Raw genomic sequence first — 23,448 nt, 5'->3', positions numbered from 1 at the left:
CTGGCGTTCATCTCGATCCACCCTTCTTGCCTCCTACTGCTTATACACATGGTGCAGTCATGCACTGGGCTGAGCTCCTGCTAGTGCCAAATCCACCATGCTGCTGAAGGAGGATGTTACAGTGCTGGAACCAATTGCAGCCAAGAAATACATGAAAAAGGGAACTGTGTTTAAATCATCACATCAAATAAAAGAAAAACCCAAATAAATGTGAAGAGAACATGAAATTTCATCTTTGATGTTCTGTACTGGGAAGGTTTCAATCTCTTTTTAAAGCTCCTCCTCCACCCTCTCGCTTCTTATGGGATTGTATCCAATATTCCAATGTTCATGTAATGCCTTGACTTTGCTATCATTCTTCTTGGGGTAATTATAGGTTAGTATAATGTACCTATTGTTCTGTTCCACAAAGCAGCACTGTCATATGGATGGCAGGGGTGAGGTGGGGGGGATCTTTGTGTGTTCTCCTGCATCCACATTGTGTCTTTAATTAGTGTTCTTCCTTGCCTTTCCTTTTTTATTTTAATTTATTTTCCTTCCCATGGTACATGCTGAGTACTTCCCCCTCTCAGATGTTTGGTCTCTTTTCCCAGTTACACTGGTGCCCTGGTTTTTTTTTGTTTTGGCTGAGTTCATTCCCATCATAGCAGGTTTGCCTTTCAGATGAAAATAACATGAAAACCAAGTAATGAGTTACTGGTGCTTACAGAGAAAGCAGATAAATTATTCTTTCCTAAACCATATTAGTTGAGTCTCTTTTGTTATCTTGCATGATTTTTCCTAAGTTCAGAAAGAAGAAGAAACTTACCCTGTGCCCAAGGGCTCCGCTCTGCGTTTGGGCCCTGCTGCACAAGGCACTGTAAACATGTACCAACATGGTCCCTGACTGGAGTGCTCACATGTTTTTCTGTAACAGGATTCGTCTTTGCCCTCCAGGTGCAGGTGTGGGAGACTGCAGCTGAGTGTTGTACAGTGCGTTTGGTGCAGGGTCTTCCGCTGTGTTTGCTAGACAAGGTGCTGAGGATATTATTGGGTGCTTGAGAAATATTAAGGAGAGGCTGAAGAGCCCAGTTAATCTTGGCTGTTGTACCCAGGAGATCAGTGTTGGTTCCTAATTGGTGGAGAAGCTGTGTCATCAGTTGCTTGCTTTCTATTGTTGCCACCTCCAAGACAAATAATATTCAGAGCTGGTGATGTATTTTAACCTAGGTTCTTCTCGATTAGCTGCTGTGTATTTTGCTGTAAACTACTTTTTACTTTTGAGTCAAATAAGTGGTCTGGAGGGAGGGTTTCTGACTTGCCCATCGAAGTAAAACAGTAGTGGGCTGGTTTTTTTATTTTTCAGGATTTCACACAGCTTCCTTCTCTTTGAGTGGGTTTACCAGAATGATGAAATGGGAAACTTCCAAATGATTGTGTTTTTGAAACCTATTGTTATAAAGGAGGGGATTACAGATTTTGGAAAAATCTGGATTAAAACCTCTCTGCTAGCAATGAGTGTGCCTTGAGTACATGCAGCTTCCCTTCTGTAAATGGGCACAGGTGTGTTCTGTGGTCAGAACTTGGACTCCTCTTCTGCAGTTCCCAGGCTTCCTCTTGTTCCAGATGCACAAAGCCAAAACACAGGGTTTCAACTTGAATATTTCTTTTAAAATGCCTTACATGAATCTGGAAAAGACCTGAAGGCTCATCCAACTTTGTCATTGCTAGGTTCTTCTGTGACAGGGAGTGACTTCTACTGTGAAGCATTTAAAATCATCAGTGTCTGTATACCTTAACATATTTGCAAGTCTGAAAAAGCCTGGTGTCCATCTCTGGGTGTGTGGAATGAAGTAAAACAGACTTAGAGGATGGAAGTGGACTTCCTCCTATGCCTTGAGAATGTGGTCTTTCTAAAATAAAAATTAACCTCTTTCATAATGGCAATTTGTAGAATTTTGTCTCCAAAACAAAAGAACCAACACATATGTACAATTTGGCAAGCCACAAATATTAAGCAGCCAGGCTCTTTCTCTCTGGTGTAATTCCATGGACTTCAAAGGAATCTAGCCTAAAATGCCTTTGACTAATACTTGCTGGTTTCTGTCTGGTGTCCTGAGTAATGCTGAATCAGATTTGGTATTTTAGAAATGGATGAACCCTTGTGTGTTCAGTGCTGCATGGTGAGAAACACCCCCTGGTATGAGCACACTCGCATCCACACACACGCATTGAGTGCTTTCTGGGGATGTTCCCAGAACCAAGGCGCTTGCCAGGTGGGATTGCAAGCCAGCTCTGGCCGTGTTGCATGTGTTGGAGAAGCACAGGGATGTTCCTCACAACTGCTGCTTGCCTTGTGCTTGCTTATTGTATTTCCCCTTTGTATCCTGAAGTGGAAACCACAGGTTAATCCCAGTCAGATTCTGTAAATGTTTGCCCCTGTTGGACCAGACCCAGAAAAATTCCTCCCGCTGGCTTCAGTGTATTTACATACCACAGGTCATTACAAGGTGGTGCTCACCTTTGTATTCATTCCCACATGTCAAAGCCGAGATATTAGTTCATTTTTTTTTTTTCTCCAATATTTCTTCTATTTTCTAGGTTACTTTTTTTAAGAGATAAGAAAGTGAAAGGAGTGATCCCCCATGGGTCCTGACATCTGCTGCAGTCATTCTCACAGACTCAAAGGAGATTCAGGGAAGGAGAGGAAACAGTCTGGCTGCAGTCTCTTATTGTTTCTCTTTCGTGGGCCCCCACCCTGCACCCTCCTGGGCCTGCAATCCACTAACTAGCTCCTCCTGACTCCAGCTGTCATTTTTCCTTTTTATCTACTCCTCTCTCAAAGAACCAAATGTCATCTCTTGTGGTTCCCTTAGCTGGGGTCAGAGATTCCTTTATGTGCATTACACTGATCAAGGATTTTTAACTGGGAATGAGAGCGGTAATCAACTGCATGGTTGGGGAAGGGGAGAGATTAAATCTGAGAATTGCCAGTGATTGCCCCACGTGAAGAACAGCAAGCAGCTAGCAAAACACATGCTATCATTATGCTCTTATGATTATTTTATTCCCTCAGTGACAGTAAAATGCTATCTATAGCAGAAAGGTAGGACAAAGTCCACCCTTGTTTAGCCCTGTGCTATTAAATGGATTTTCTGTGGGGTAGAATTGGGAACAATTACATTTACTATTTGGAGTGACTCAACGTTTTCAGACCCTCTACCTGGGGGATTTCAAGAAAGGGAGAAGGGAAATCAAAGATATGCTTGTGATCTAAATTGAGAAGCCATTTTTGATCAGAAAAGAGCAGCCATTTTTATATCCAGTCTTGACTCTGTAGCTGTGGGGAAGCCATTGGAGGATGTAGTGGGATGGGACTTATGCTGTGTCCTGACACTTCAACTTTGTCAGCAAATTTTAGGGCATGATGGGTGAATAAAAGTGGGGTGAATGAAATACAGGAAGGGTATGAAGATGCTGCTTCTAGCTCTGCCCATGGTTTATTTTTCTGGCTTATTCAACACAGAATCAAGCTCCAAGGGACTGCAACAGATTGCAAAATTTAAGTTTCACGGTCTGTGAAGGCGTAAGTTACATGATGAGCATTACCTTTGCATTGATTAATTACTTCAATTTTCGTAGTCTAAACTGTCTCCTTTAGTACACCCTTTAAAAAGTCTTGTCAGTCCCTCTGAAATGTCCTCTGTTGTTACAGAGCTATGGAAGAAGAGTACAATGTGTCCTGATTCTCCTTTTGCACTGATGCAAGTCAAAAGTACTCTGAAGTACACAGGAACTGATTCAGTCCTCTTCTAGAAGAGCATTTTCTTCATAAGAGAAAAAAAGACTGTAGTTAGAGTTGGTTTATTTGAGGGAGACCTTCCTGGTGGAGAAAGAGGTTTCCTTCAACTCAAATTGCCAGTTTTTGCTAAGATGTGTGCAAGTGTCTAACATACTAGTATTATTCTGGTTTTACTATCTAGGCATTTGACAGTGATTTTGTTAATGTTTTCAAAATATGTTGCTTTCTTAGCAACTCCAGCTCCTAGAAGCAGGGGACTACATGAGATTTTCAGTTTTATTGCTGAAATTTCTGTCTCTGCTGGCTGTAGAAATATTTACACCTAAAATAATCTACCAGTTCAGAAACAGGACCCAACTCAAGATTTTTTGAGTGGTTTGATTTGGAAATACTATAAATACTTCACTACTTTGAAAGAGGAAAATATGAAAATAACCTGGTTTAGTGGAAGGTGTCCCTGCCCATGGTAGGGCCTTGGAACTAGATTATCTTTAAGGTCCCTTCCAACAGAAATCATTCTGTGATTCTGTTAAATACCAGGTGGGGGTGGTAGCTGGAATACAGGAAGAAAGGTGGGAATATCAGGATAAAAAAGGCTTATTTCCCATAGGTTAGGGGTTAAGCTGCATGGCCTTGGACTTAGTCCCCTTCCTGCCTACTTTTCCAGTTAAAACAGATGTGCCTGAATCTCAAGTTTAAGATGGAACCTATTGGCAAAGATCCAATCAAATGCTACATCACAAAGCTTCCAAATCTGGGCAGATGTGGAGTTGTACTTGACCTGCCTTTTCTTGCTTCCCTCTACCATGTTTCAGCTTTATCATTTGGAATGGGCCTTTATTGCATTTTGAGGTCTGATCATCCCTTGTATGCCCTGTGATATAAAAAGAAGGATGGTTAGGAGGAGTCCACAGTCTTAGAGATGCTTTGTCAGCTAGTGTCTTCTTGGTCTCCTTCTTTACTTTTCTCTGTAGCATGGGGTATGGATCACCTCCTGACATGATCTAAGCACATTTGCCCCACAAATCCCTTGGAATTTTGCATGCCCTAGAACACTGGTGATGCCAGTTTTGTCTTTCTGGGGCAGGTTATAGGACTTGAGGGTCCTGGTAATTTTTTTTTTACTTAAGTGTTTTTAGCATACTGGAAATTTGTACCCTGTTTTTGTGGACCTTTGTGTGCTAAATGCCTTGTACATTATTTTGTGGGGTTGGTAGAGACTGGGCTCTATTTTTAAGTTTGTAATTTCCAGTCCTTTGTTGTTCAAAGACACACAGTCCCTGCTGTGTGCTGTTCCATTTACTGCTCCCTTTTCAGTCTTTTTTTGCCATCTTTCCTTACTTATTCAAATTTGTCATTCCCAATGGTATTGCTGTTTTGTTCAGTGGGAGCCATGATTAAAAGTTTCCCCACTGGACTGATTTGATTTGATACCTGTCTTTTCAACCTCACAGTCTTTGAAAAAATTCCTCAATACATAGGCAAATACCAACACCAATGCTGTGGCCTCATTCTTCTTCCATCTTGTGCAGCTTTTTACCTTAGTATAGTGAGTGTAAATCAAGGAGAAATCAAAACGGAGTTCTCAGTCTATGCAAGCTTTAATGACAACCAAATGTACAATGGCATGGGGAAATGATGTTTCTGAAGTTCAGATTCAGGCCTTAAGCCCAGACTGAAGCTGAATTGTAATTTGTCATAATTCACCTGTTATTAAAATATTAAATGTTTTACAAAAGCAAGTTGTATTTTCTCTGCTTCCACCTTTTAAAATTTTTTTGTACTATTCCTCTGTTAAAAAGTACTGACAGTTACAATCACATGGAAAGATATTACTGCAGTAGCCAGTTTGGTTCTTCAGGACATTATATAAACATGTTCCTCAAGTGACTATAGAACCTGGAACGCTGAAGGAAGCAGACAATTGCAGAGACAAGCTGTATTTTTACTGCTGTTTTTGGAACACTAACAACCCTCTAAAAGATGGATATTGCTAGAACTTAGTCCTCTTCTTTCTGTAGAACCATGTGTTCTGGGATTCTTCTCCAGTATTTTATCAAGATTTTCTCCTTTATGCAGGCAGAATTAACAGAAAACAGAGAAGCAAACAAACCTAAGCACAAGCATGCAGCATAAAAATTCTGTAAAGTGTCATTTTGGGGATATTAGAAACAATCTCAAAACCATGTGATCCTGTAGTAAATTACAGCCATACCAGCTATCACCTCAAAATCCTGTATGAATTTTTGCCACAGATGCTTTCCAGATGCTGCAGCAGTTTCCAGCTGCTTCTCCACTTTTGGATGCACCAGACAAAACTGAGGAACCTCATCAGCTGATGGACAAACTTATGAAGGGTAAAATGGAGTAGGAGCTACTTAGTAGGAACAGACATAATTTCATCTAAGATGCCACTGGCTGAAGACACAGATGCCAGCTGTTTATCAGCTCGCTTCATACTGAAGGTTCATTTTATTTTAGTATGCTCTGCACTTGGACTTGCCTTCTTTCCTTCAGTCTTCTGGCTTGCTAGACCAAAAGGAGTACAAGAGTGCCATGAACTTATCATTCATACAAGTGTATAATTTTCTTGTAATTGAACTTCTCTCTGGCAAGAAGTCACATGAAAATCAAGTTTTGAGATTTCCTAGCTCTCCATTACCCTCACAACAAGAACGACCTGGAAGAGTTGCATCAACACATAAAAAGTCAAATGAACACCAGGCATTCTTTGTATTCAAAACCCATATATGTGTTCCTATAGCTCCTCTTAAGTAAAATATTCAAAGTCATTCACGGCAGCCTTATAACCAAGAGTCCATGTGGCAGTGATTAATTTGTAAATATAGGCAATCTGTGCATAGGCAGTGCTGTAGATGAGCGATAGTCAAACCTGAAAAGTTTGCTTCTTCAATGGACTGAGAGGGAGCAACATAATCACCAGGGTGTGGTCTCCTATGCTGTGCTGTGGTTGATGCTTTGTCATCATTGTTGCGTGCTGATGGTAAGCTGTGAGCAGGTGCTTTAGTGCACTGTCAGGTCGTCACTGTGATTAGCTTGTAGAGCTCTGCAATTGTGTTTTCTTCCTGACTGCTGGAGAGAAGAGTTGCCTTCCATCTCTCCATCTTTCTGCTTCTCTCTTTAACTACATCAAAGAGTAAAGAACAATCACTAGTTCTTTGAAATATTGGCTAAGCCTTCTTGTTTGTTGAGCAGAGAGGCTCTGATTAGGCGTACTGATTCCTTCAGAACCCAGATGTGATGTTTTAAGGAACTCAGGCTGAGCTATGTAATACATTAGATTGTTTTCCATTTTCTGCAAAAAGTGTCCTGTGTTTCACTGAGTCATATGGTGCTGTCTCCTGGTTTTTCTCTTTATGCTGAGAAAGATTTAGTGTGTAACTGATGAGTGTATGTTACACAAAAACTCCAAAGAGTATCTGAAGGGCTTTTCTTGCATAACCCTCACCAAACATGATTAGATTTTTTAGCATTCCATGCATGTGGCTTGTGGTTCTCTTTAGGGAGAAGAGGGGACACTTTGGAGGGAAAGGAGATCATCATTCTGTTGTTCAAGTGATAGAGCCAACAGTGCTGCTATCAAAGAATCACAGTTCCCAAGCTAACGACAAAGGAGATCACCCCACAGAGGTCAGAGGAGGCATTTACCTGCCAGCTTTGTGCTTGGTAGCAGCTACACCAAGAGGATTCATCTGTGCACGATACTCCTTAGAAGCAGAAGACTTCCATACCCTCCTTACATGTGACCTTTTTGCAGATCTTTTATTTTTCTTCCCTTCTCAACTCCTGCCCATGGAGGCACTCTTCCCTTCCCCCTCCCATTGCCTTGGAGCTGTTTTGCTTCTCCTGATGAATGTCAAGTGTTTTGGGCCTGCAGCCCTACTGGGTGGGGGCTAAGACTTGGATCTACCCCTGAGACACAGTGGAGCCAGCAAAGATGGGTTATTTTAAATTGTGTGGTGACAAGCCTTTTTTTTCCCTCCCTTTTTGTTCCCAGAGGATAGCTGGGGAAGTTTGCTGTGCCAAATGGTTGGAATGTGTTTTTTCTCCTCTTCCTCCCCCTTCAAAACAGAAAGAGAAAACTTTATACTGTGAATTCCATTAATTGGGAAACATAAATCCAAACTGTAGTGCAGCATTGCTGGGCCTAGGCACCTATTAAAGTTTAATGAGGGAAGAGCAGCTTTCTCTTGCCCTCCTCTCTTATGCTCTCCCCACATCAAACTCTTTCTTGTGGTGCCATCCTGTTCCTCTGGGAGTATGAGAATGCCTGGGAGAGTGTGTGAGAGCATTTGTCCAAAGTTCTCATGGGTCTGAATGCAATATGTGACTCCTTTAAAATAATGCAACCAGAGTGAGGCGTGGACATTATTCCAGGCTGAAGTTAGTTGGGTAGCCAGTCTAGGAAAAAGAAAGAGAGATTCCTCTGGGTACCTGCCCAAAGTGGCTGCAAGCCCATTTGAGGGAAATCCACTCTGCAACAGAAATTTAACGTCTTATGTGCCCTGACCATATGTTTTGGACTGATGACAGGGTCCCCCATGATGAATGTTATATGGCTTTTTACTTCTTTTATCAAGCCTGGTATTTTCTCAGAACTTGATGATGAAGTATTTCCTTATCACTACTGACTGGCTGAAGAGATATCTCATTAAATCCAAAATAGAAAATAAGAATCCTTCTCCTTGTTCCAGCTGTGGTAATGGGAATAAATTGGTTCCCATCAGCTTGTACTGGATGTAATGGAGTCTCTTATACAAAAAGCCAACCAGAGAGGGCCTTGATCAGAGCATGAATGGGAGTATAATTAAACTGAGTGTAATAACATATACTTTAGCAAAGATACACAAGTTCATCTGAAATGGCTATGGAGTGAATGCCAAAAGCAAAAGCTTCTCTTTGGCATTGATGCTTCAAGAAGAAAAGCAATTCACATAGTTTAAGAAAGGTAGATTGGAAGGGTAACAGGAAGAGAGCTTAATTAGATGGCCCTGTGAATCCCAGAATTTATTAAAGCCAATGCTAACTGGCTCTGAGATCTGCTGCAGTAAAATAATGAAACTTGCCCTCAGGTAAAAATGCTTCTTATGGTGGTGCAAGACAACTGTTCATCTTGAGTTCTGGATAATATAATGTTACCACATGAGGTATTTTAACCTGCTGGTAATATTTTACTGCTTTGCCTGCAAGCTCGTCAATGTTTATATAACATTGTAAGCATTAAAACTCTTGTTTTTATCAACTTCGCCAAGCAATTTTATCAACTGCTGCTGATGCAGCACTGGAAGTCTGGGAAGAGCTGCTTGCTTTTGCTTTGAGAGATGGGATGTAAGGTTAGAGGGGGTGGATGGTGATTGCATGAGCAATGCAGGTCAGGTTACTGTTGGATTCCTCTTGCAAGATAAGTGAGAGCCCTCTGAAAGGTAATTATTGGAAAGCATAAATTCCTGAGATAACCTGTCCAAGAAGAAATACTGACAGGAGCAGAGGCTGTGTGTTAAAGGCTAGCCATTACTCCAGGGCAGTGGGCTAACCTTTCTCTCTCTCTTTTTCTGTAACCTCTCCTTGCTCTGACAGTTGACTCCTGCAGTTCTTTTCCTTCAGTTGCTTGTCAGTCTTGTCCTGTTTATAGACCACAGTGATGCTTGTCTCCATTCTGTACTAATTGGGGTGCAGACAAGTGGAGACTCTGGACGCAGTTTAGTTCCATGTCCAAACTCGTTTAGTCATTGTCTTTGCTTGTCATTGTCATTGTCACTGCAGCATTCAGGTAGCTTTTACAGGATATCTGAAATAAAAGAAAGGTTACTCCTGTACTTTAACTGATTTTTGTATAGAAGAGCTTCAACTAGCTTTCAGCACGACATGGAGTCAGCTTTGTCTCTGAATCAAGAAGGTTGCTGGATGGCAGTTGGGGAAGGAAGTCTTGCAGAGTGAGAAAACAAATTTCAGAGGAAAAGATGGAGCAAAACTGGGAAATAAGAAAAGTGACTTCTCTTTCTCTATGGCTTTGTTATGCAAACTCTCCGTGTCTCATCTGTAATGTAGAGATAATGATATCTACCCAGCTCCTATTTCCACTGGTTGATTGATTAATGACTGTCTCATGATCCCTAGATTACACTTCTGTGACCTGCAGTTTTAACTACTGCAGTGTATTACATCCCCGAAAGAAAATGGAACCAATGTGTTAGCTCTGGCTAGTTCCAGCTGGGAAAACATGATAAACTGACCTGAACAGCCTTGCCCACGTGTACCTGCTTCTAAGACCTCATTCTAAAAGTGCACTGAAGCATGTGCTCTCTGTTCAGCTGCCATCTCTGTTCAGCAAGATATTCAAGTATCTGCCTAACTTTGAATTGATGGGGAGTTGCACACTCAATAATGTGCTGTGCTGAACTGGGACCTAATGCTTAGTTGCAGGCAAGGTTTCATCACAAGTGTTTGAAGACCTCTGTCAACACATGGGGCCAAAAATGAATCTGAGGTCTGCCCTAGCATGATGGGGATATGCATTAAACAAGTGGAGTCTTTCAGACTTGCCAAAAGAGTAAGTTACTTGAGCAGAAGAAAGGATCTTTATTTTGCAGTGATAATTCCAGCAAAACAGTATTACAGGGTTTGCTAATTGTTAAGTGAATTACAAGGCTTTTCTATTTGCTTTAACTGTTCTACAGTAATAACCACCTCAATCTGATACTTAAGGTGGTGCTGAGAACAGGAAGCAAGTCAGAAGAAAAAGAGGTGCAAGGAAAGTCCATTTGTATGGGAAGAACCATCAGATATTTGAGTTTCTGAAAGCTGGTTGTGGCAAGTACTTTTTCTTGGCTTTATTAAAGAGTTCCTCTTAGGTGCCGCATAAGAATCTACAGAAACCAGGGCACAGGTGTTTGAAACATCACTCCTCAGAGTTATATGTGAGTATTTGCAATGATGGTTTGCTCTGCTCCCATGGGATGTGCTCCAGGTGCAGAAGATCCTGTGCCTAGACCTTTGAGTTAGTTCCAGTGTGCTCTCAATACAGGGTCTTCTTTATGCTGGGGAAGCTGTAAGATGATGTGGTGGATGCATCTGTTTCGCCTCTTATAATTTTTATCGTTACTGTTCAAGGAGTAATAATGATACTTCACCAGAAGAATGACCATAATCTGCCCTACTTCCATTTGTGGGTAGAGCTGGGGGAAGGAGGTGAGAAAAGGAAATCTAATTTACAATTCTCTTGGGAATTTCCCTATGTAGCATGAGTCAAGTATATCCCTGCTGTACGTTTGCCAAGGCCAGTAGATTTACACAAGCAACATGATTGTTCCTGATAGGAATGATTGTTCCTATGTATTTAAGAGAAATAATAACTCAAAGAAACACAACTTTAGTTCTAGGAATGAGATGACTTTGTAGAGAACAGAAAATATAATTTCCTGTTTTGTTTTGTGTGGTTGATAATTATTGACTGGGTACAGTGGATTTTAGTGGTTTCTTACATGTGTATTCAGTTTGTCACACATGGATTGTGACCAAGGATCTGAAAGTGCTACCCCTTCAATATTAGTAACTTTAAAATATTGTCTCTAGCTGATTTTTTTTTTCCCAAGGCTGACCTCAGGGGCAAAGTAAACTCTAATAATTATGTGGTTTTATGTTAGATCTATATAAATCTCTGCTTTGCTACTTGTGGGATCATTTTCACCTGTGCCAAATGGATTGTTTCCTAGAGTGGCATTTCCTTTACATCAGGAGATACAAGGTTCCTACAAAAGAGACAAGTCAGCAGAAAAATGTGAATTTACTAACTCTTTCTAGAGAAAGGACAGGAAGTACCTAAAATATTAATGTAATAACAGTTCAGTGTAGTGGGGAAGCTTGCATACCATTTAGGAACATTTGTACTACTCTTCTACTTGCATGTTTATTTTAATCTTTAAATTCTGCCACCTGGATTGAATGGCACTGTATATTTGTCTACTAACTAACTGCGCAAGGAGCAGGGGAAATCCCAGCCTGAGAACTTCCAAGAGGGCTAACAGAGGTCATTCAGACCAGGACCATGCTGTAGAGCTTGGACAGCTGGGACTCTGACTTGGCTTAAAGCATGGGGCAAAACCCCCATGGTCTTTCCTGATATCTCACTGCCTATTGAGCTCTGGTGGAGATATGTGGCTTCATGAAAGATGTGATACTCAGACACACATGAAAAGGAATGCTCTTGTCAGCTTAGCTGATATCATTTCGGTCAATGATGTAACTGGAGTAGGGAACAACTTCCATTTGCATTTTTTGTGTCTCCCAAGAGGGCTGTGCTGGTTGAGTGACCTAGCTGTCACCACTGATGGTGGACAGACTTCTTCCCATTGCAAACAAACAAGTGTGCCACTTGAAGACTAACCCAAGCTGGTTGTACTGCTGGAGGTACCTCTGGCAGCAGAAGGGGTTTTGTGAGCTTGCCCTCAGCTCTTGCGGGCAATGTCAGCTGGGTTTGCTCAAACAGATCGAATGGCCTTGCTTGAACTGAGTCAGGGAGTGCTCATGCAAGTATTGCCAGTGGCAGGAGGTGTGGGAGCAGTAAGCTCTAGGAGACAAGCAGTGAAAAGCAGCAGGGTAGGAGGGAATGGGTGATATTTTTAGCTGGCACAGCTAGAGCTAGGAGAGGATTTCTGTTCTTGATCTGAACATCTTTTTAGTACAGACAGTGCCTGAAGTAACGCACACGATTTATTAGTGAGGTAAGTGTAGGGTGTTACCCGTGTTCTGCAGGGGAACTGTTAGAGCTACAAAGGAAGTCACGGCAGAGTAATTTGTAGAAGTCTGGTTTGCTGTCTTGCTGGTGCCAGCTTGGGTGATAGATTATGATTTTCACCAGGAATGCAAAATATAGGACCACTGTGGGAAATCAGAACCATGGGAGCTGAGTGGATAGACTTTGTCTTTGACTACATCTGGCCCCTAAGACTATCGTTGCACTAAGCCAAACAGAATTCTGGTGACCCCAAGCCCCAGCAGCTTGAGTTGCTTTTCTAAAAATATATATTAAAAAATAACTTAGATGTTGTCATGTCCAATCTAATACTGTTGCTGAAGTTTTCATTAGTTCATTCCTTTAGTAATTGGAAAGAATTTTTGACCTTTTAGGGGAGGTTAGGACTAAGCTGAATTCTGAGTGCAATTCAGACACAAGAGAGGTCTAGGTTATTATCTTTCACACCTGTTGTTCCTTTAATTGGATGATGCTGCATCTCTTTAAAACAGAAACTCTGGCCTGAGAAAGAATAGATGCTCTGAGACATCCCCAAGGAGTCTGCCTCTGAGATTAACCTAATTGGTCACTGTGCTGAGTCTAATAGAGATTGTATGCAATGTCTGTCTCTGGAAATAACTTAGGTTGCCTGATGTATGGCATGGAAACTGCTGCTGATGCCTCTTCATGGAAATGAAAGTAAAGTAAGAGAAGATGTGGACAAATTACCACATGCACTGTAGTATAATTGTTCACAGTCCAGTACATTTGAATGGGGCTGTTAACTTAATCTTTTGAAATACCTGATTTCATAAGTACACATCAGCTTGTACCATACACAGATAGCTGTTATATCTAGCCAACAACTCTGCATGTTAACAGCTGAGTGAGATGGGCAGAATTATCCCACCTTTTTGGCTTTGAGAGCTGGGAATGAGGCTGCAGGCCTTGAGTGGGGTCATGCACAGCTGCAGGAAGAGGAGCATCTCTAGTTCTGATCCTTATTCCTGCACAGAGACAGCTGCAGCTCTTGACCCTGAAAGCCAGATTTTTGTCAGCAAGATACCATCATGCACCACACTCTTCTTGGCAGTATTAACTTGTGCTGCTGTTTCTTTTCTTTAAATGGAAATGCCAGCAGAGCTCTCATACTTCTACAATACCTGTGAGGATGGGGCTAATCAGATCAATTTTCCTCAAATTGTAAGTTAAGCCTACCTTTTGTCATTTTTCTTCAAAGACAGACTTTTTGCATGAGATGATACCAGTAGTTTCACAGTGGATTAAATTACAGCCTAAGCCTGTTTCCAGAGTAATGAATGTAGCTCGCTCTACAAGGCCGCGCTCTCTGTTACAAATCAGGATCACACAGTGATTCAAGCAGTGAGTACCCTGTTGATTCTGGCCACAAGTAGCCAGCAGGGATTTCCAACCCTTTAGGGGAAGTCTGCTGGTAAATACCTGCAAAAGGGGATTTCTTTGCCCTTCTGCATAGAAGACGGGTGAATGCTGGGTGTTTGGAAGAGGGTGCTGAAAAACCTCACACTGCTTTTACACTGATTTGGGATTCAACCTAGACTTGAGCATCTTGCATCAGGGCATCTTCTTGACTGCTGTAATGTCTGGGCTGTGCCAGTGCTGACTCAGGAGCTTATCATCAGATCTCTGATGGCTCCTAATCCCTTGAACCACACACAGTCTCTGCACCTGCCACAGAGCAGTGAACAAGTGCTAGAAGCTTGTCTATTTTGACCTGTCTGCATGAGTTATTCCAATGAAAGGAAGAACCTTTGTTTACCCTTGGATCATTGCTGCTCTAGCAACAACACTGTCTTCTTTGTGTACTGTTTTGTGGTCTGATTTTTGTCATCTACCTACCACAAAAAGAGTCCTGCTAGCCATTGTTTTCTCTGACTCCCAGGCTGGGGAAAGTTATACAGTCTTCCTGTTGTCCATCAGGTGAAATCACTCAGTGTGTATAGAAATGAAATAGCTGTCTCAATGACTCTGGCTCTTGGAGAGTGTAGGATAGACATGTGTTTGTGAGTCTTTAGAAAGCTGCCAAGTTTATGTTAAAAAACTGAAAGCCCAGAAAGTTTGAGTCATTCTGTAGCACATCTGGAAATCCTGTTTTGCCTTTGCTCACATTAACACCCCTTACATCATTAGAAAATGTTGTGCAGGGACAGTTGCAATGGACCACTATGAGAAAACTGAATCTGAACATTCCTGCACTTTCTGGCTTGCCACTAGAGTTTGTGGTAGGATTTTGAGCAGTCTGTTATGCTTTACCTAACGCCAGGGAAGCCATTCTCTATTCCTCTTGAATCTCCATGTCCTACCTTTCTGCAGTTGCAAAGGGTGCATGATTGTAGCATTTAGGCACTGCCTACTGAGTAAAAATTCCAGAGAGTACAGCCAAAGGAGGGGCCTAGCCAGCCCTTTTTTGTTCAATGCTCAATAGTTGTCTGACACTCTTGAATATGTCATACTTTCTTTTGCTTGGATCTTTTGATGAATGTTATGTTAGCATCTTGCAATGTAATGTGAGGATGAGCAAAGCAGAATGCTTTACCTCTTCAGGGAAGATGCTCTGAAGCTGAGGGTCTGCTGTCTGAAGATGTTATAGAAGCCTGGTGATACTGGACTCTGTTAAGAACAGGTTTCCAGTTGCATCTGGGTCTAGAAAGGAGAAGCAGGCATTCAAGCAGCTTGAACTTAGTCCACTGTGCCCTTCATGAAAATCAATGGTGTTTCAGGGTCTGTGAGGAAAAGGCATGAGGACAGGCAGGGGACTATGGACTTTGGCTTGCTTTGTGATAGGGTAAGTACCACAGTTTTGCAACTACCTCTGTCTTTGTTGCTTTTCTAGTCTGAGGTGGAGAGTCAGAGTAGGCCAGTCCAGATGGGAGAAACACACATGAAATAGCCAGGCTGCAGCTTGAGAATTACGCTGATTGGAGAGGGAGAGGAAGGTCCTTTTGGTGATTGTGTCTATAAGATTGTCGTATTAATAGTGTTAGTGCGTAGTTTGTAATACTTCCCACTTCCTGTCAGCCTCATTCCACTCTCTTCTGACTTCAGCCTCTGCCAGCTATGCTGCCCTTGCTTTCAACACTGTGAGGTTTGGGAGAGTGCTGTCAGCATGAGGGGGAAAAAGATACATAAAGCTGCATGTCATCAATGTAATGGCTGGCATTGCTGCCCAGATACTTCATCATATTCCCTGAAGGTTTTGCATAGATATTAAATAGAAATGGTTGAAGAATTGAGCCTTGTGGCACTCTTCATGTCACAGGTCATAGAGAGAAGGAGCAGCTGCCTGTCAGGGGCCTCATGGGACCTGCTGGAAAGGAATGAGTATAGCCAGCTCAGTGCAGTTCTCTCAACACTTGCCAAGACGTGTAGCTGTCCAAGATGGTCTCCAGTGTCACAGGCAACTGATAGCTCAGGTAGTGCCTGCCTGATTTCTTAGTCTCTGCTCAACTTTGTGAGAAGGCCTGAGACCACACTGGTGCTTCATTTCCAGACTCATTCATGAGTGTCTCCAAAAGGAGAATAAAAAGTATCTTTTGAAGCTGCATTGTACCACTTCTCTCATACACTTCTCAGATCTCACCCAGTTTGAAACTGGATGGCAGTGCTGCTGAATAACAAGTTCTGATTTAAAAGGTCTTTTCCAGTTGTCCTCACTGTTCCTCACAGTATCAAATGAGTCAAATTATCTAAAATGTAAGACTAGAGGCTAATAATAGTAAATGAAAACTCCATGGTCTTAAGGAAAGCAAGTCCCACATTTTTGATTGTGACTGAGGACCATTGCAAACTGTAGAAGGAAAAGTGTTGCTTTCTGTTACATGACTAGTCATTTCTTCCTGTGCTATCAGGTTTTTACTTGTCTAGTCATGTAGTGAGCATGGGTTTAGAGGGAAATGACTAGAAAGAGGCCTGGCCTCAAGAACTGGAGACAATCTGGATTCATACTCAGAGGTATCTGGTGGAAATTTAAGAGCTGCACTTAAGGAGGACTGGTTCTTTGTTATACAAGTTTTCCTGGGCTGATGTGGACCTGTAGTCGTGGTTGAGCATGGCTGGTTATAGGTCTTCAGCGAGTGCTCACCTTCTCTGGGTACTAACCTGAATTGTGTTAGGCACTGCAGGAGGGGCCTGATGGATTCTGCCTATTTTATAGCCAATGTAAAAAGGTGTAAGTGCACTCAAAAATATGTGACTTTGCAGGATGGATTGTGAAGTAGTGGTGGAGAGCTGCTCCGCTGCTTTCAGGGCCCATCAGGATCCCTTGTCAGCACAGAAACAAACATCTTGAACATCTGGAATGAAGTCAAGCTCTTGGTCCTTGTTGCTAATTTATGGGCTTATAAGACAGGCAACTTCTTGGGTTTCTTTTTTTTTTTTCCCCTCATTGAAGGCATGCCTAGACAGCAGAGTCATGTCACTAGGTACTACACAGAAAAGTAGTAAGTTGGAGTCTGCTTAGAAATCTTATGGACTAGTTAGAGCTAGCCGGCAAAGATTGAGGGAAGGGAAGAATTTTTCTTCCCTGACTTCGTTATTAGCTGACCTGTTTCCATGATAGAAACCCTCAGTTTCTTAACACTTAAAAGAACAGTGACCTCAAGGATGTCACAGAGTGTGATCTTCCATGCTGGTGCTTGCTGTCATGGCAGTGACTACCTGCAAGGCTGCACAGAATTGCACCAGGCTCACATCGCTGTCCCAGCCCCCACAGGGCTGCTGGTGCTTTCAGAGTGCTCACCTCCCCGCTCACACGGAGCTTCCACTGCTCCCAGCCTGCTGTTTAGTTTCAGTCCGACTTTTTTTGCACCAATAAAGAGCCTCTAACCTCCACTAAACATTTCCCTCTCCTATGCAGCTTTGCAGAAGTATGCAATAGCATAGGTTGTTCTTTTCCAAGTCCGGGATTCTTTATCAGTCAGCCAGAACCAAGTTATTTTAGTGTGCATGGGTTGGTATGTAAGTGCAAAGCCTGTGTGTATGCCAGCAGTGTCACTGGCATGCCTGCCCCAAACAGCTGGGGTTTCACCTGGGGCTCTGTACTGAACGGCTGTGTGCTTTTCACAGTGTGCTGACAGCTGTATTCTGTATTTCCAGTTGTGCTGCCTTCAGTATGATTTGCCTTCCTTGTCCAGCAGTTGTTCATGTCTACTCCTTGCTTTTTTTTCCCCAGCATCTTTAAAATCTGCACATATGCTGATGATTTTGTGTCATTAATATCAATCTAGACAAGTCTGTGTGACCTTTAACTCCCCTGTCCAAAGGGAAGAATTGACCCTTGCAGTCAGTCACAGCACAGCACTGACTCATACATACTTTTCATAAAAATAATGCGGAAATTCCCCATAGTTTTTACAGATACTTTTTCAGGAGTTGAAGTGTAAGTCTTCCATAGCAACACAGTTTGGGAAAACTATGAAGCATGAAACAGATAATTAATCTTTTTTCTGACATATGATACACTTTATAATATTCATTTTTTTCTCTTCTTGTATCTCACTTGCTCAAACTCAACAGATCTGTTTGAGTTTCATTTGAGCTCATGTGCTCTCCGGTCTTATTCCCACCCTTGTCTGTTCTCCAGTTCCATTGTAAACCTCCTGGGAAGGGGCTGGGATTTGTCCCACCTCCCTGACTCCACAGTGATGAACACAACAATAGGACCGTACTCCCCCTTTTTTGCCCTTATTTTAATATACTTTCTGTTTTTTCCTGCATAAAATAAAACATGCTGTGTTTAGATATGTAGCACAAAAAATGAAAAAATATCGCTAAGTTTGAAGTTCTTTTAAAAAAAAAATAACTGAAGTTAGGAATGTGTCAGAATCCCTCCAATAAAGACTAATGGTAAAACAAAACAACTAGGCACTCAAAAGTAAATTCAGGGAAGCTGTTTACCACTGATATATGAGTGTCACAAGGAAATACCGTTTCTTTACTTTCCTATATTTGATTATTTGTCACTTTTAAAAAAAAATTCAATTTATAATTAAGGCCAGGACAATTCCTCAAGGTCTCAGTATCTGAATATCTTTCCAGTGAATACTTACAAAACTGCATTTTTTTGATCATGCTTTCTGTAGTGGAGCCAAGGCAAGCTTTCTTAAAATATGGAGGTGACTGAATACTTCTAAATTGTTATTTTTCTTTAAGGCAAAAAGTGCATATTTAAAATCTTTAAAATTAATGTAATGAAACATCTAGACTGCAAGATTGTGTCAAGAGTGAATTTGACCTATTAGCTTGGTTGCTTCTCTGCCATTAGGATCTCAAAACCTCTTTTCTCCCTCTTAGAAAAATGTGAAAATTTCTCTACTTGATAATGTGATTTAAAGTCAAATATTTTACATTTGAAGACTTACAGTTATTTTCAGTCTTAGAGCAAGGTGGAAACTGAAGCAATCTCCAGTCAGATCCTATATCTGGGTTGCTGAGATGTATTGTCTTTGTTAATATGGATGCTTTGTGGTGCGCATATTCTAATGACTGAAGTGATTTTTGGCATAAGGAAGACTTATGCAGTGGTGGCAATTTTTTGTCACACAGCTATGCTTTTCTTTTCAGTAAACTCCTTAGAGTTAGAGAGCATCCCTGGTTTAATATAGAAGGAATCTGACATAGCTCTGAGGAAACTCATGTGTTTGTGGAAAGAGCTGTTAGTCTTTGATCAGCTGGGGTCTCCTTGTTACTGACTTTGATTACACAAGTGTACAACTTTAATTACAGCTTTTAATAAGATTTCATTTCTTCCTAGTCACATTCTTTGTATAGTAGTGCAGCTTATCTTTTCCTTTCTCCCCTGGTCCCCTTCCCTTCCCCCCCTGCCTTTTTATGGAAAAGGGCATTTGGGGTCATTGCAGGGGATTCAGTGTCTGCAGGGATCCTGCTGTACACACTCTGCCCACGGCTGTACCCTCCACTTACACAGTCCAGAGAGCTCTCTCCTTCAGTTGCCCTCCAAAGATCCCTGCACTGGCAGCTGCCCAGGAGCTGGTGGTCAGCAGGGGAGGACAAGTCTGAGAGGCACCATGGTCACACAGATGTTCACTGCTGCACAAAACCTCTGAAAAACCCTTACGAAGTCTCTGTAGCCAAAGGATGTTCTGATCTCCCCATCATTGGATAACCTGAGACTTGGGTAAATTAAGTTCCGATTATCAGAATTGAGAAGGGGGAACTAGAGGTGTCTCTCTTGGTATTTGCTGTATTTGTGCTCTTCCCTAAGCCTCTGCTTTTAGCCCCTGTCAGTGATAGGCTATTGGTCCAGCATAGCCAAGACGAAAAGAGTTTGACTCTCATGTAAAGCATAACGTACAACTGAGGAGTCACTTAAAAGATGTGAGTCACAAAAAAGATACAGATGGTAAAACAGAGCAATTTGCACTGATTTGACATTCAGAGGTGTGCAAAATTTTAAAATGCCAGTTGTGCCTATGGAAGAGGATAGTGGGCAAAACAACTAATAGAACAGGAAAGGGACTCCCTTTTATCTCTGTGCATGCATCCCTTTGGCTCACTTGCTGTATGTGCTGTACTCTTTTCGCACACTAATGAATATCAGGGTCAGAGCAAGTTATGGTATCTATCACTCTGCTCCTGTTTTCTAATGAACTTACCCCTAACAGGTAGCTTTCCTAGCTATTCGTGTCACGACTGAATTTCACCTTGACAATAGATCAAGAATGAGGTTCAGCAGTGTGGCCCACCTACTTTGCAATGCTCCAGCATGACAGCTGCTTTGTGTCTTCAGGGTAGTTTACTTTGATGCTTTTCCCTGTTTAGAGAAATTTGGAGGGAGGATTTTGGTAATCTCCAGCAGGCAGGGTTTTTAAACCTTTCTCAATGGAAGATGAAGGTTCTACAGAATTTTTTAACAAACAGTTATTTATTAAGTGACATTGTCTTTAGAACTGTTCTTCCCACTGGACTCCAGAGAAAAGCAGCATTTGCCATGCTGGGTCTTACCGGTCGCTACTGGTTGTAGCCTGCTGCTCTTGTCACCTTCCAGGAAAACTCTGGAAGGCTTATGACAAAACATCTGGTATGACCATTGCAGATATGGCTCCAGTGATTAAGGAGTGTTTTCATGTCGCAGAAGCACACAATAAGAGGACTGTGGTCTTTGCTCTTATGGGGTCTTTGACACCAGAAATGATGGAGTGAAGTTCTTCTAAACTTGGCTGGCTTTCTGGTTGCTCAAAACATACTGCAGTAGCTTCTGTAACATGGGGTTGAAATGACTGGTTTGCTGAATTGGCTGGACAAACTACAGGGGAAGAGAAACAATCAAATGAGTTCACTGTGGTGTACATGGGCCTGACCCAGGGTCATGGGCCAGTGTGATTGCATCATTTGCTCATTCAGTAGCCACACTGCTACTGAAAAAATCTGTGTCTGGTTCCTGACAGCCTGATCTTTTGGTGAATTTGACATCACTTTCTGCATGATCTGCTTCAGCAGTGTCTCGTGTCACCAACATTTGCATCTGTCCAGGCAAAGTTTTTCTGTTTGTCCATTTTCAAACCAACCAACCATTCATGCCCCTTTTTCTACTCTTGTTGGAGGGGGCAGTGCAATCTTTCTCACTGTCTGCCCTGTCTCTTTTGGCAGACTCGGGGACCAGTTCTACAAAGAAGCAATTGAGCACTGTCGCAGCTACAACTCCCGGCTCTGTGCTGAGCGAAGTGTCCGCCTTCCCTTCCTGGATTCGCAGACTGGTGTAGCTCAGAACAACTGCTACATCTGGATGGAGAAGAGGCACAGGGGACCAGGTTGGTAGTGTTGTGTCTGTGCATTCATGTGCATGTATGGAGGGCTGGCCACTGAGCCCTCATGGGGTTTAATTAATAGGAGCTCAAACCTGCTACAGGCCACACAGAAGAGAAACTGCCTAAACCTCCTAAACCTCTGTGCCTGCAGGGGATTTCCTTGGGTAACTGCAGAGAGCTCATGCTAATTACTCTACGCAAAGAAGTGCCTGACATGGTAGTTTCTAAGGCTGCATCATTGTAGCTCTTTTCAAACTATCGATCCCAGTCTGGAGCAGAAGACTCAATGCTCTGCTCTAAGCAGGACTGGAATTACCTCCAAGGTGGAGAAGGGAGTTTCTGAGATGAATGCTGAAAATAAGGAACTATATTGGGAAGGATATAAAACTGAAGTAAAATACAGGAGAGTCCAGTTAATGGAATGAACATTGTTCTGGTGGTTAGAAATATACCTATAAGCCCTGGTTCTGCTTTGGACAAGCTAACTTGGGTATCTGTTCTGCAGCTGCAGGTCCCCTGGGTACAGAAAGAAGTCGATATATTTCCTTAAGGAGCTTTAGCTAATGCCTGTTCCACAGCTCAGTGAAGCTCAAGGGAAAACAGCACTGTTATTTTTGTAGACTTTGGTCAGTTGTTCCTTTGTTAGACTAAATCCATCTGAAATCCTTTTTTGAAAGGCAAAGGACAGTCGACAGTCACCAGTCGGAAGACAGGAGATGTTGCTCAGACAGAAGTCCTTCTGAACCCCTGGGGATATCTGGCTAGGTTATAGCTCAGTATCTGACCAATAATTAGCTGAAGGAACAGATATTTTGACAGCACCAAAATGGATTTCTACCTTTTTTTTTTTTTCCCCTTTAGTGCAGCCCAGAGAATCCAGGCAGGAAGGGACCTAGGGTACATGGGCACTGGAAGTATAACATGCACACGTGCATAAATACATGCCAGTTCTCTAAACTATTTTGACACCCTCCCACCTTCACCCTCCACCCCCTCAAATTCTAGATCTGAAATTATGGGAAGGTGCAGCCTGCTCTAATCTCTTCCACTGTCTGGTTTACAGGAGGTGAAGTAGGAGGAACACACAGAATGCTCCTTTGCCCTCCTAGGGCTAAGAAAGCAATTGCTGCTTCTGAAAAGTGCCTAGCTGAGTCTTAGCTGAAACTTTCCTTCTCCCTTTCCTAGGATATACTAAAGGAAGGATCCTTGCACTCCTCCTATTCCCAAAATATCAAAAGTAGAGTTCGTGTTGTCTTGCAGTACTATCAGAAAACTGTTTCTATAGTAAAATGCAGACACTTCTGGCAGAGGAGACAACAGGTGTTTTTACAGCGTTAAAAATACCCCAAGAATATTTCAGCTACCAAAACTACTGGGGTAATTTGGGACTGCTGAACGTGATTCACAAGATGGGAGTTGTCTAAACTTCTGCACTAACCCTTCTTTTCTAGGGTTGCTTCATAACCACAGTCGAGTTTTTTGTTTCAGCTGAAAATTCCACCTTCCTAAGAGATTATGCTTTGGCAAAATTAGGTCTTTTCTTTTCTTTTCTTTTCTTTTCTTTTCTTTTCTTTTCTTTTCTTTTCTTTTCTTTTCTTTCTTCTTTTCCTTCCTCTTGTTATGAGTAAGGTGCTGCTATTTTTATCCTTCTGAACACAGTCAGAAGGTGTGTGTGTATATATATATATATATATTTTTACAGGTGTACATCCACTATATTCACAAGTAATGTTTTGTCAACAGCGACTTCCAGAGAGATAGACTTCCAGAGAGATAGACTTGTGTGGGTCTCATTGGTGTCTGTGCACTTACAGAAGGAATCATCATAAATGTGTTACAGCATCACACCAGGAACCAAGATGTCCTGCTTTGCCTTTCTCAGCCATAAGCTCTGTGGCCTATCTTGAGCAAATTCATTCTGCAAATCTTTCCTTCTGCACTTCTGATAGTGAGCTGTTTGGCAACTTGCCCTCCAAAAGGGACTAGGTGATATTTTTCCTGCAGGTGTGCGCTGGAGACTAATGGTGGACCATTCGTCAGAGAGTATCAAGAGAAAGAAGTCTCCTGCATCTGCATTGGCCACCAAATCTGATGACTTTGTTATTTTGAAT

The 23,448-nt window shown here is 42.0% G+C and overlaps 1 protein-coding gene across 9 annotated transcripts in view; it reads left to right on the top strand.

The window, feature by feature from the left end:
• The window catches only part of DPF3 (double PHD fingers 3), a 193,899-nt gene that overhangs the window by 70,588 nt on the left and 99,863 nt on the right, over positions 1-23,448 (top strand). For all 9 annotated transcript variants that reach the window (XM_019282288.3, XM_039551924.1, XM_039551925.1 and 6 more), the window contains exon 2: positions 21,180-21,340. In XM_019282288.3, the coding sequence (XP_019137833.2) occupies positions 21,316-21,340 (25 nt within the window). In that variant the 5' untranslated portion in view covers positions 21,180-21,315. The remainder of the gene's footprint in view (positions 1-21,179; positions 21,341-23,448) is intronic.

Source organism: Corvus cornix, chromosome 5 (assembly GCF_000738735.6).
Source record: "Corvus cornix cornix isolate S_Up_H32 chromosome 5, ASM73873v5, whole genome shotgun sequence".
NCBI classification, from domain to species: domain Eukaryota; kingdom Metazoa; phylum Chordata; class Aves; order Passeriformes; family Corvidae; genus Corvus; species Corvus cornix.
The sequence above is the reverse complement of the archived record's forward strand: the minus strand, read 5'-3'. Positions and strand labels throughout refer to the sequence as shown.